Source organism: Mesitornis unicolor, unplaced genomic scaffold, assembly GCF_000695765.1.
Source record: "Mesitornis unicolor isolate BGI_N332 unplaced genomic scaffold, ASM69576v1 scaffold1943, whole genome shotgun sequence".
In the NCBI taxonomy this organism is placed as follows: Eukaryota; Metazoa; Chordata; class Aves; order Mesitornithiformes; family Mesitornithidae; genus Mesitornis; species Mesitornis unicolor.
Window position 1 is genome coordinate 26,854 of NW_010172360.1, and position 14,513 is coordinate 41,366.

The 14,513-nt window shown below is 46.5% G+C and overlaps 1 protein-coding gene across 1 annotated transcript in view; it reads right to left on the minus strand.

Moving 5' to 3' along the window:
• LOC104537440 (synaptotagmin-like protein 2) overlaps window positions 1-1,552 on the minus strand; it is a 24,457-nt gene extending 22,905 nt beyond the window's left edge. Inside the window, exon 1 of the mRNA XM_010180336.1 lies at window positions 1,452-1,552. Coding sequence (XP_010178638.1) covers window positions 1,452-1,552 — 101 coding nt within the window. The remainder of the gene's footprint in view (window positions 1-1,451) is intronic.
• Window positions 1,553-14,513: the final 12,961 nt, after the last annotated feature.

The following is a 14,513-nucleotide window of genomic DNA, read 5'->3' on the forward strand; positions in this document are numbered from 1 at the left end:
GGAGCTGCACAGCTCCCATCTTGACCAGGGCTGCATCTGCCCCCCGTGAGGGTCTCGAGGTGCTGGGCCAGAGAAGATGTAGGAATATATTTTAATCTTGTTGACACCAGATCAGTGGAATGCCACTGACTTCACTGCACCCAGCAGGCAGGCTGTGTTAGAGCCAAACACGTCTACACTTGCACCAAAGGTCTCACTGCATATAGCCATACTGACAGCAAGGGGCACTTGTCACCACCCTGCTCAGGGCTGAACTCACTTCGCTCCCAAACGAAAGGCTCTGTGCAACAGCTTCCAGAGAGAAGTGAGACTAAACTGAAATAATCCAAACACTCTTTTTCCCAAACATCCACTGCAGAAAATCTTACTGCGTTTCAGAAAAAGAAAAAAAAAAGAAGAAAAAAGAAGATAAAACCTTTTTGAAACCTTGTTTCCATTCAGAGGAGATACAAGAGCATGCAGACACATACACCTCAAGTTCAAGCTGCTTGCACACCACTACCAGCTCTGTTTCCCCAGCTCTCACCCCTGAGCACAGGCCAGGGCACATACACTCCCAAGAGCCAGCTGCAAAGCCATGCACTCTCCCTTCAAGCCCTAAGCATCCTTCCTATGTAAGGCTTACTCTTTTCTGGCTCAACAGCAAGTCAAAGACTCACATCCTTAATGGAATAAACTGGCACAGTGCCATCCACACTCACTGAACTACTAATTTCTTGCCGTGGAGAGTTTGGTGCCAGCTTCCTGAGCCTGGTGCATACTGTCAACCCAGATGGTCTAATGGCTGGCATTTAAAAAGTGACAGTAGCAACAAGCAATCCAAATCAACCAGACCTGAACTCCAGGATGGCCAGTGGCGAGTGAGCTGAACTGACAGAGATTCCTGGCTCTGAAAGTGCTCCCACAAACCTTTGGCAGATCATGTAGTCTCTCACTGCCCCTCTCTGCCTGCATGACTGATGCTGCACACACACACACCTTAACGAGCACCAGACAGACATGAAGCAGAGATGGGGAGGTAAAGTCTCATTTCAAAACACTCTACGGTATTTCTGTGCTACCGAGTGAGGAGAACAAGGTAGCAGCTACTCTCTGCTCAGACCTCTGACAACAAGAAATCAGCATCTTCCTTCCCAGAGCAGGAAAGGGATGGTTTTCCTTGGCGTCTCTGAGGGCTGCTGATTAACTCAAAAGGAGATTCCAGCCCTGCAATCCTGCAGAGGGAGGACAGCAGTGACAGCAGGATGGCTGAGAAAGCAGGAGGTGCAATGAAAAGATCCATCAGGATCTGAGCAAGAAGGGACAGCGCTGCTGCAGCCTGCATCTCTCCTTGTTGCACACACACACACGCACGCACACACATGCACGCACATACACACACCCCTCTAAAAGAAGTAAAAAATTCCCCCCAGAGGAAGCTCACATCCTGCTGTTACTGCATGCTCTCTCACCTGATGCGATCCCCATCCTTTTTCTTTAGCTCTGCATCTCTCTGCAGAACCTTCATCAGCTTCTCATACTCCTCCTCGGTCAAGAAGCTCAAGTCCAACATCTTCCCTGTAATCTTCTTCAGTTCTTCGGAGAGCTGAAGCAATGACACACCAGGAGCTAATCCAGCCCAGACTGCTGCAATGCCATGGGCAGCCCCTGTGCAGCCGGCCCTGGTGCTCTGAGCGAGACGCGGCTGGTGAAAAAGGACTTCACAACAGCATGGCTCGGGTGGAAGTTGCGTTAGCACCTGGACTTGCACTCCCAGGCTCTTTGCTGGCACATTTCTTTGCACTGCATGCTTTCCCCTGCCAGGAAAATTCTCTCAGCAAAACTGTGCTCCTTCGCTTTTCTTCAGGCACAGTTGCAGCGATTCGGAAGCCAACGTCAATCAAGCAGGCGAGCATGGGAAGGAGCGAGCTTCCCACCCGCCTTAGCTGCCTCAACAGGCACGAAAGCTCATCTCACCAACGGCAACCCCAGCACCTCTGGCATGCGCTTTCCTCAGCGGGGAAGTCTGCCTCCGTGGAGTTCAAGCATCCCTGCAAAGAAATAACACCCAGATGCCTTTTATGATAAGCGTGACATATGGTAACCGAATGTGTACATTGGGGGTTTTTATTTGTTCTTCAGCACAAGTTCCAAAACAAGCTGCTCTACTTTTCTCCTTGTCCTACAGCTCCTCACATGGTATTAACCTAACCAAGACAATATTTTATTTTAGCTGCTTTCCTACTAACAGGTAAACAGCTGACTCAGCATGCTACAAGCAAAATATGCATTTAAATTAGCAATCTGCCTGTTTTTTACCTCCATTCTTTTCCTCACTTCTTTTGGCCCTCAATGAGACTGAGGATAAGCAGCCAACCTTCGTAAAGCATTTGGAAAATGACAGGACAGCAACTTGCAAGTGTTATTGCTGCATGTTATGCTATAAAATACCAGAGGCTGCTCATTTTCTAATATGTGTGCACTTTGCTTTATGCTGCACTGATATTTGCTATTCAAACAATACAGGTACAGATCACTCAGTGTTTCAACAGACACCAAAAATGGCCAGAGGCTGCAGGGTGTGGAGGAAGAGTAAACCATGTGCTGCTTTGCTACTTTATTCCTTTTCCTGTCTCCTGGCCAACTTGAGAGCAATACGACACACCTCTGAGGGAGCAGAAATTCTGCTTGTGCCCGTGCAGGCAGTTTTCTAGCTCACCAGATGGGATTTTTCCACTGTTTCCAAGCCTGCTGGGTGACTCTGGGTTTCATCATACTTGACTTTTTCTCCCAAAGCCCCAGCCTTGGGAGTCAGGTCATTAAAAATGAATAAATCCCAGCTTTCACGGCAAACGTGATCTGAAGGTCATCAGGCCCATACCCTAACCTCAAGGTCTTGGTCTCTGTCTGTCTAATCCACCCCTTTAGGAATGGCAGCTGCAGCCCTCCCAGACCACCTGTTTCAGTGCTTTGCTAACCAGGAGCAAGCACCTTCTTCCTGTTGTCTGCCCCAGGTCTCCCTGAGAGATGCCAGCCCAGCCGATCCACCACAGGGCTGCTCCCTTTGCAGCCGTCCTCACAGGATTTTACACTTCAGCCTCCACATTAACCAACCCCAGCTCCTTCAGGTTCCTCAGAGCTGGGGTCTTCATCTTTTTTGTCACTCTCCTTTGGACTGTCTTCACATGTTGCACCTCTTCCTCCAGCTGACATATCCAAAGTGAAGCACAAGTATTTCAGCTGAATTTTGCTCATTCGACATGTTTCACAGATTTGCTTTATTTTATGGATGATACATTCCCAAATGTTTGCATTTTTCATAACGGTGTAACAACACGCTAGATGAAAGAACAGGCATCTGACCTGAAGTACAAAGAAACACCACAGAACACCGGATAAAAAGGCTTGTAAAAGGAACGGGCACTGTCATAAAAACTCTGTAATTATTTGAAAACATTTTCTGGAGGGAAGGAAACATTTCACATTTATTTGAGGCAAGTATGGGTGATGTCACACTAAAATTATAGCCTTTATCATCTGAGAAACTACTGATACCACTTTAAATAGTTAAAACAGAAACAGTAATACAAAGCCTTGATGGATCTCTACTGTTTAAACCTACATTTCATCCAGCTTGGCACAGCACTGCCATGGCTGGTTCCAACCATCTCCTCTCTCTCTGGCTCACAGGCACAATCCCACTTCTACAAAGACATTTACAGAAATTTCTGGCACGGATTTTATTTTTTAAGAAGTATCTAGGGACACAGTTTTCACAGTATTTGCTTCTCTAGAACTTTTATTTATTTTTAACAAACCCATGACGTGTGGGCTGAAAGTACTTCACAAAACATTTTCAGCGAAGACTCATATTTATTCATCAGCATGGCAGTCAATTAGAAAAAGAATTAAAGGCTACTTCTTTGTAAATAGCCTTTTTTTAAGCTGAGAATGTTTTATCTTACTGGAATAGTTACATTAAAAGAAAAAGGTTAACAGAAACCAAACAGCCAACTCCTCCTTCCATTTTAAATAGTTAAAAACCAAACCACTTAATGCACTTGCCATGGGAAAGTGAGCTGGTCCAGAAGACCGCTCCACCTGGAGGTTTTGCTGGCAGTCCTGGGAGCTGCAAAGCTGCTGACTCAGCCCTGCAGCAGTAAACAAGGCTGGGAAATGGTCACCATACGCACCACGGCCATGGGGCTGTCCCTGCTGTCACTTGAGCTTTTGCAGCCTCTGATGGGTGCATCATTCCACCGTGTTTTGGCTGCTGCAGAGGCTTCGAACAAGAGAGCCCCGCCATTAACCACGCAGGTACACAGCGATAAAGGAGAGCACGTTATTTGTTTACTTGGCTCTGCAAGCACAATAGATTAAGGATAAAAATCAACTGACACGTACAGTACGCTATCAGGCAGGCAACACTGTGCTGTACCTAACCATTGCCTGCTCCCCCAGATTGCTTAATCCTGGAGCTGAGGCTCACGCTCCTTAAGCAGCACCACACAGATTTGATTTGCTTTGTTAGATTGCACATAATCCTCTCCCCTTGGAAAGCGCTGTTAATAAACAGTTTGGAGACCACAGGGATGATGCAGTACAAACACCTAAACCAACTGATCTGTAAGAAAGCCAGGACCCTCAACCCCATCGGTCTCACATGCACGGGGCCACTCTGTGTGTCCTGCCCAGCCCTCACCTCACCACCTCTGCCAACACCAAGGAAGGGAAACACAAAAGCCTGGCAATTTGTAGGGCAATTATGGGAGTCACTGGGCACCGTGGGGACAGGGTTTACCCTGGACTGAGACCTTTATTAGCCTGCTGATGCAAACTGGTTTTGGACAAACTGTGACAAGCAAAAAGAAAGTTGCATTCTCCTTCCCTCCTGCTGGTGGGAGACCCCTCCTAGGTCAGGGTTGCTCTCTGGAAACAGGATCAAAATGGAGAGTCATGAAAGAGCGACTTGCTTGTGTCCAGATTAGCAGTGTCTACTTAAAGACTGATGCACACCATGCAGAGCAAACTCAGGCTGCTCTCAGGTGCCGCAGCACTACGATGCCCCAGTGCAGAGGGAGCAGCCCTGCCAGGCCCTGCCCCTTGTCACAACAAAGCAGACAGGCAAAATGGGTTATTATGGCTACAGGAAAGACCATAAATCTGAGCAGAGGAGCACACGGGATGTCCAAAGGACTTTCTTCCCTCCAACTGCTTTTCTGGGGAAGAGAACATCACAAAGAGACCAACTCACACACCCAGTCGTGTTGACAAATGCTGGGTGTGGAGACAAGCAGAAGCATGACCTATCTAATGTGGCATAACTGGCTGCATCTCTTATTGTGATAGCTTTTGATTTCTTGTGGCCACCACCCCAAGAAGCAGCACCAGTGAAGATCCATAACGGTGTGTTATGGTACTGCGCAGCTTGTCAAACTCAGAGCACAAGCACGGGTGGAGACATGAGGCCTTGTCCATTAAAACAGCATCCTGGGATGTGCGTGTCTTATCTCTCAGCGGCTTTTTTCAGTGTAAGAACACAGGAAAGGCCATACATGGCCAGACTGGAGGTCCCTGCAACTAGTTTATCTTCAACCAGGACCAACAGCATACCACTAGAGAGAGTACTGTGAGCCATCCTGTGCAAGGTACAGGGCAGGGACTCCCTGAAGCAGGAGCAATGTCTCTACATTCCGCAGATTTTTCAAATAACTTTCTGAAGTCACATTAATTTTAAGCATTTGCAACATCCTCAAAGTCCCACAGCCCCACTACGCTTTAAATGCAAAAGCACCTGCCCTCGTTTTGTTTTGCTCTGCCACTCGCTTGCTTCATTTGATATCCTCTAGTGTTTTAGTAGAAAACCCAGTAAGGATTACTCTGCATTCACCTGCTCTGTGTTGCTCACTTTGCAGCGCTGTGTCACAGCCACGGTTTCTCTTCCAGAGGAAGGCAGTCTGTTGGTTGCTCATTCCAGGTGCTACCCAGGGAGCTTCAATCATTCCTCACACCCTTCTCTGCCCCCATCTAGCTTACTACAGCACTGCTAAACAGTGCCTGGGTGCAAAAAGGCTTTCCCAACAGCTGCAACCCCTGGCATCTTCACCTGCCAGACTGGTTTTGCAGTGCCAGGAGAGGTGGTGTAAGCAGTGCCCCGCTGCAGCTCTGCGGCCAGGAGGGAGACAGGCAATGCCAGCCTTCACATGGGGCACAGCTCGTGGCTCTGCCAACTCTTTGGCAAGAGGAAAGCTCTGATCACCTACAGAAAAGCTAAGAGGGATACTAGTAAAAGGAATAAGCCTTCCCTTTGTCAGCTGCTCGGACTGTGCACCAGCAAAGAGCAGTACCATTTAAGGAGAAAAGCAGTCCAGCATGTTTTGGAGCTGACAGCCAGGGAAAGGCCAGGTACCGAGCATGGATTCAGTCTCAGAGGGAGACTCTTGTTTACATCAGCCAAGACGTGGAAATTTGTTACCTGTCCAAAACTGCCCTTTCCCCCTTTAGCAAAGCATCAAGCAGCAGTGTGACATGCATCCCCCTAGCCCCAACCCAATATCCAACCCCTAAAACTGAAGGGGCAAACAAACACCAACCTTTCTTCAGCAGAGCACGACATCCTCTCACACGGAGCATAGCTGCACTGGGGCACAAGGAGTGAAAGCGCAGCAGACAGCCCACAGCCCGGTGCTTATTTCCTCGTTCCTTGGCACTCTGCAGTGTCCACACACATGTGACCAAAGCCAACTGGATTACCTGTGCTGACAGTCCTGCCTCCTCTCGCTCCGAGCCTGCTGGCCACACAGATCAGGGGCATGCAGCTGCGCCCTCAAGAAAAAGCTCAAGAAGGTGTAGTTCTGGAGCACTTTCCAAAATAAATAGCTTGACTAACCCCACGTAGGGTTTCTGCAGCACTAGGAGCTATTTATGAAAGGAGAGATGTTACAGACCTCTTGCCTGAATTAATATATCCTTTCTTTCCAAGTTTTTTCTTTTTATTACAGTGGAGAAGGGTTCAAGGAGTTGGTTGGTATTTTTTTAACTAACTCTTTTTCAAATAGTTTTATCAGGTGAAAACTTAGCCTAGCAGGCAAGAAACATAGCCCCTTTTGGAAAGGCAGATGCTGAAGAGGATGTCGCCTTCTTTGTGCTGCACTTTCATTTTATTTCTGGGAGGTTTAACTCAGCTCCAGCTCAAAACAGAACTATGTTAATCCTCTTCTTAACTAACCCGAGCACAAACTGCTCAGATGCACAGTAGCAGCTCAGTGCTCTTGCTGTCATCTGCCTACAGACATGAAATATCTATAGACCATCTGCAGGGCACTCGAGTCTCTGCTCCCATTTCTCACTGTGCATTTTTCCTTCCCGATGCCGCACATCTTCCTCCGTGCTGGGATGTGCACAGATTAGTAATATACACCATGGGCCAAACGGATTTCATTGACTAGATGCTGCGTTGCATGCAAAGATAATTAATTTAGGAACTTTAACGTGTCAATTTGGTAGTCAGGACCCACAAATGCCAACAGTATTCAACACCCCAATTCCATCACTTAGGTCAGTGCAGGACCATCCCGACTCACCTCACCCTTTGAGACCTGGAGCTGCACATAGGTCCATGTAATAAAGATATGAAAACATCCCTACCCAAGCCATAACAAAACCCGGAACAGATAATACTGATCTCACAAGGCTATTCATAGACAGATGAAAATAGTAGCAAGCTGAAAAGGCTGCTTGCTTCTGTCCATACCTCTTTATCGCATATCCTGTCACAATGTAAGGAAATAACCTCCTTTTGCTTCACAATGTGTGGATACCTCCCAGTGCCCTTATTAGTCAAGACAGCTCTTGTAGAGCAGGTCAAAACCAAGAGCAGCATTGTATTAAGAATGATGGATGTGGTCCTGGCACCCACAGTTCTACTGCAGTTCCCAGTATATGCCGTAGTTAACAATACCAGAAAGACTTGGCACCAAAACTGCCATGCCTGTACAGAGTCCATGAGAAGAAGAGAAGAAATAGAAAGCAAACTACAAGATGGTCTTTCTCTTTGGGAGGGATGGGCTGAAAACCAGCATAAAACCTCCTGTCCTACCCTGAGACCAGCCCTGCAGCCAGAAAGGGAGCAGATGTGGTTTCTACCCAGCACAGGAGCTTGCTGTTGGCTGCAGCTACTGGGAGAAATGGCAGTGCTGGGCTGGGAAGCCATGAACTGACAGGGCTATCGCAGCAGAAGGGAGCCAGATGTGTGAGTATCTCTTAGACCCGTGGCAGCAGCTTGACTGATGTAAGTGCTGCCTTCTACACACAGACAAGCCCTCAAGGTGCAATAATACAGGTAGGAACGGTGTTGCACAAGCCTACAAACATCACCCTTACAGTATCAACTTGCTGGATACCACTGAGTGCAGACAGCGTGCGACCTTCACGCTGAAATTCAGGTGCTCCTAAGGCAGCCAAGGGCTGTCCACTGAAAAGGCACATGGCTGACCAGCAGACATCCCCACCCAGGCATATTCTGCCTGTGGTGAGAGTCACACCACTACCCCTCTTCCTCCCTCTCTGTGCTCACATCTCCGCTCTCACTGTCATGAAATAAATATATAAAATACCTTGCCTTTTGGTTAGCCATTGTGAAGCTCCACAGCATCACGAGAGCTCTTCTGAGGTGCACCATTTTCTCTTTATTTGCAATATGCCACTTGTAGCTATGAACTGTCTAGTCCTTCACAGACCAAAAGCAGCTATGAGCTAGAGAGTATATTTAATATAATTGTTTTCTGAAAAGCTATTCCACTAAAAATGCTGGGCCTGCACTGTCTGCAATGATATTTTGTCTGACTTGTACCAGTGAAAGGAAAGAAAAGAGGTCTGCTGTTCCTACCCAGACAACTAAGTTATATAGAAATGGCCTTCAGATGAGAGATAGCTGCTAAGAGAAGGAATAACTTCAAACAAAGCAGGCAACTGTGGTCTCTCAGAGCAGTCCACATTGAACACATCTGTTACCATCACACAGAGAATGTCAAGGCCAAATTCTGGTGATACCAGGCTGGTTTGGTCTTTCTTACCTCCAAATGCCAAAAATACTCAAGCTCAATAAATCACAGACCTTACATAGATTTTTCTCTCTTCGGTGAGGGCTGTACCTGCCACTGTGCCATTCCCACCTCAGACACAACGATGAGCAGTTCATGCCTACCGATAACCACCACAGAGGGCAGCTCCGACCCCAGCGATGGCTTTTCACTCAGACCTGCATCCCAAAACAAAAAGCACTGTTCAGTCCATCAGAGCACAGCCTTGGGTGGTTTCTCTCACTTTCACTCATTGTCTCACATTACACTTTCCAGCACAATGGAAAATCTCAGCTGTTTTATTTAAATCTTTCTCCTCCTCTGCCCCCGGGGCAGCTTTAGTGAAGGGCATCCACTGACCAAGAATGGCCCCGAGATGTACTTAGGCGCAGAGGAATTGCAGGAATTTGTCAGAGCAAGAAGGTCTCTAGCCCAGTTCTTTGAGAGCAGCCAGTAGGAGATATTTTAGAACAACAGCACAACACTGAGCCAAAACCGCAAGTAAACTCCCCTATTCAGTGCATGTGGGGAATGCATAATTGAGGAAAATGCTCCACTGACCACATTAGAAGTGGGTGAACTCTGCTTATTTGCACTCAGCCTCAGAAATACCACTGCTTCCGAAGAAGGTGTGAGATCCACACTATTATAGAAGGTTTTGGTAAGGCTTCAGCTTCCTTTTGTAAAGAATGATGCATAAGGGTTTTTCTACCTTACGTGTTTCTACCCAACGCAACGTAACTGTCACACAAGTAATTATCTACATTGAACTCTACCCATTTCCTTCCAGCAAGAAACTGCACGGGTGGAATTTGCATTACACACAATTTACTTCCTTTTATCTGTTTTTAATTAAGTGAACCATCCTACCTAGGGTAAACAAAAGACTGAGTTTTGCAGTCCTAAGTATTATTTCCTATAGCCAGCACTGCCAAAAAAAACCCCAAACCATCCGAGGAGAGGTGTGACTCAGACTCCTTAAGGTCGACAAGGCCTTTTACTGGTAATAAACTGATAATCCAGTCCTTTAGTTTAAATATTTGAGACTTCTGTTTATTTCATAGGTGGGAAATATTTGCAGGTCTTGCAGGATGTAGCTCATTGTAATCCTGCAGATTGCCAGAACACAAATAAACAAGCACAGCCGCCTGGGACACTGAGTAATCCTCTAATATCCCATTGAACAACGGTGGCTGTGTCCCAGCTGGAAGAGAGGATGCCAGTGCCTCAGAGAGCTCGCTATGGCTGTCACCAGCCCAGACGCACTCGCCTCTGCCCAGCTCCACCACAGGCAGGGAGTTTTGGTGGAGGCAGGAGGGAAGCGCTCCCACACCACCACTAAATGCACTTGGCTTTGGGCTGGGGGACAGAGGCTTGCGCTGAGGTTTGCGCTAAATCTGCACTTACAGCCTCAAGAAACAGGAGCTTTAAAAGCATTTGTAATTCCCCGTTTATTACTTTGTAACAAGCCTTCATCGCCACCGCTTGGCGGTGAGCCACTTTAGAGCTCCTCTTGCGAGTCAGTGTGTGCTGCACTGACATTTCCATCAGAGAAATATCCTGGGGTCCAGGCTTTCCTCTCAGCCAAGGGAGACAAGTCACGTTTTATCGGCTTTCAAGAACCCAGCTGTCCTGTTAGCAGTCTTTTTAGATGCCACGTGTATGAAGGTTATGCCCAAAAGCATCTTCTCAGCTGTTATACTTGAAAATGCAACAGCAAATAAATACATGGTAGCTAAAAGTGAGAAATTAACAGCTTAAAGCTAAACCACTGCAGGTGAATAAATACATATTATGTATTTAGACCAATCATCTCCCTGTCCCCATTTGTCACTCACCCATCCTCAGATCTTGGATATTTTCAATATGAAAAAGGAAGAATGAAGATAAGTTTTTGCTGAGTTAAATCAAAGAAACTGCAGGACTGGGAGAGAAGAAAAAAAGCAACCACCTGTGAGAACCACTGGCTTTTATTTTTGACCCTGCAAAATATTTGCTAACCTCAACTATGCTTCCTTCCAAGCATAATTTCTCCATGTTTGCCTCCAGTGGTGGCATGTCATAAATTGCTTTCCTGACCCTGCTTGTTATGCCCCAGTAATACTGAGCTGACACCACGTGCCCAGCTGTATGGAGCAGGTTAGGAGCTCTCTGAATCAGAAGCCATTCTGTTGAAAAAAAACCAACAAAAACCCCAACAAAACCAACCAACCAAATAAAACAAACAAAAACTCAAACCAACCCTTGGATTTGTTACACGGTGGGAGCTCAGAAGTCAAAAGTACATGGGGCCCAATTCCTTTGTACTCCTTTGCCTGCTGAGCTCAACGGCATGAGGCAGACCGCGGTGCTAAAACCCACAGAAAACCAGTGCTGTTTGTTTAGGAAACTTTGCATAGTGAGGGATCCTTCCCTCTGGGCCAATGATCATTTTTAAGCCTCAGCCATGCATGGGTAATTCTAAAATAACACAAAAATGGAATGAAGGTAACTGCAAAACAACAAGGCACCTCTCACAATCGCTTAAAAAGAGGTGTGTTTGGAAGGTGTATTTCCCTCCAGCATCCAGGAAAAGGAAAGCTTGGAAACAACCTTCTAAGAAATAATCTGATCTGCAATTTCTAGTTTGTGATGACAAAACACAGAGGGGCTACCTCCTTACATTATGAAAGAGGAGAAAAACGGAGCTCAAGTCCATACCCGATTTGGGATCCTCACTTTCTTCTCTTCTAATTTCCGAGCATGCACTGAGGTCTGTATGGGTCTGTGCTGTGGCTGGTTCGAGTACAGAATGCACTACGCTACAATTTTAAATAAAGCTGTTTCACTTTGTCACCCTGAGGTACAGTGAAAGCAAACTCCAGGGACAGTAATCCCATTCCTGAAGCTACAGCTTCACCTTCTGTGACGTATCTTGTTCCATGAGAAAACAAATTCATGCACGGGAATCTTCTTCAATGACCTGGGCCACTTTTCTTCCAGGAATAATGCAACTTTTCGATGCAAACCACAGACTCAGTCTTGAATCCACTTATTGGAGCCACGTATGTGCTCTAGGAGCCGGATGACTTGGGTGAGACAGGAGGTCTCTCTGGCAGCACTCGTTACCTACAATAAGAAAAAAACCCAAACCTGTTTCCTCTGTCCACCCCTGCAGTGTTCAGTCTGGTGGAAGGTTTTGTATTTAAGTCTTCCCAGTGAAGGGTGACCCACAGCCATGAGGAGGCTAATGCTACCAGAGATAGGCAGTCTGAATTCAAAACTAACCTGATTAATTAAATAAATCAGATGCCACACTAATTTAATCACAAAGGCACAGTTCTCATATTAGGTTTTCTCTATAGGAGAAAGTTAATTAAATACAGGCATGGCTATAAACAGATGTGCTTAAACTAACACAGATCTGCACATGGGCTGCCACTTAGTTTAGCTCAAGATAAAGTTTAGGTAAACTCAAGCGAGAAAAAACACAGGTTGCAGCAATTTCATTAAATCACTAAAACTAAAACAAGTTTCAGCTGATTGTCTGGTACCAGTTCCTTGCGCAGACAAGGTGTTTCTTCTGTCTGTGCAGCTCTGTGAATACTTCGCAAATCTTGCAGGGAGGTGGGGAAGACAGACTTTTAGGATAAGAATAACAAGATCACCTGTACTGTTGAAGCATGTAGTTGTATTTCCAGGTGCTCAAGCTGAATAAGATTTGGAGCTTTTATATGAGCAGTGACAAGTATAATTCTGCCCAGACATAACTGTACGGTGATACTGTCATGTAAAATGATTTCTGCCCAGTGACATTCTGTGCTACTGACTGCTCTGCTTCGCAGTGCTACGTCCAGCCCGGTAAGCTGTGAGTCTGTCAGGCAGCAACAGCTTGGGCTGACCCTGCTCAAGCGAGGGAAGCTCATTCAAGCAGACACTCGGTCATGCAGCTGCCATGTACAACATCCTCCATGGGTGAGCTCCGCTGAGCTGCTGTCCCAATCCCACCTGTTTTCTCCCATCTAAGATGAACTGTACCATTAGCTTCGACTTGCAGAAAGGTAACTTGATTTTGATTCAAGAGTCACTAGTAGGCACTTATTCATCAATGCAGCTTTGCTGCCTGTTGGCCTCCCCAGGACAGCCACATCCTCCTCTCAACTTTGTTGCAAACCCAACTCACATCCCTGAAGTGCAGATAACAATATCGACTTAAATGCAATCAAAGCAAACTTGCCATACAATGAACACTTTGTTCACACTGTGCCATACCGTGGCAAGGGCTGCCTGTTTCCCAGCGATGTAGGCCCATTAAAGGGACGTGATTTATGAGTTCAGGAGGAAAAAAAAAACAAGTTTGCACTGCAATTACAGAATTGTGCAGGAGAGCAGAAACTTGTGTCCCCATGCATTGCTTCTCAGATATTCTGCCAAAGGTGGAACAAAGAGGCAGAGAGAGAGAAAGGAGATGGCCTCAGCCCTCATAACCAACTGAGCCTCGCCTGCTGGCACCCTCACAGGAGTTGCGCAGCGGTAGAGCAGTAGATCTCCACTGCCCTGATCATGCCCTGTGGTCTGCCCTGGGAGCAGAAATGCAGGGGGCACAGAAGGGTCCATAACATCACTGGGGAGGATAAACTCCATTGCAAGGTATTTTATTTAAAAGTTATTCACTTCCAACAAAATTCAAGACAGACATAACAAACCAAATAGCAGCGGCCACAGGTTACCATAGCGCGTACAGCAGCATCAATCACACCCAAGAGCTGGCTGTGAAGGGAGCAGAAATTAAGAAATGCTGTTCTTGTTGCCACGCCAACTATTGACAACAGTGAAGCATCTATAAGGAAATAAATAAAAACGGGATGGAGGGGGGGCTATGGAAATACAGACAAAACAGCAGGAAAAGTATCAGGAAAGTGTGATTTCGCGTTCCAGGTTTTCACAAGTAACTCTCAATACAAAGTGGAGAAGCAATAACAAAAGTATGGTATAAAACATCAGAAGTACCCCTTACTTTGCAGGATTTTCCCTTTTTTTTTAAAAAAAAAGTTATTTTTCATGACAGATTTTCTCTACACCAAAGCTGCATCTTTGGTCCAATACCTCTCCTCTGAAAACCGGGAGCCACTTCACAAACTTATTTTTAATAGAGACCACAAAAACACTCTATGGTTAATTGCAAAAGACCTTGATAACACAACTCACCAATGCAAGATAAAATACATTTTTATTTAGATAACAGCCCGAAGCCCTGACCAGGCCCACCAGCGTGATGCCTCAAGCTGAGGCAGGGCACGGTCAGCCTGGTGTAGCACAGGGACACAGAGCTGGCCCTGAGCCCTGGCCCAAAGCACAGCAAAAGGCATAGGCACCCCCTGCTTGCTGCAGGGCTTTCAGCCCTGGCTGATGTGTGTGGCCGCTGTGCAAGATGCTTTCCTCGCACACAGAGCTATCACTACCACATGCTTGTGC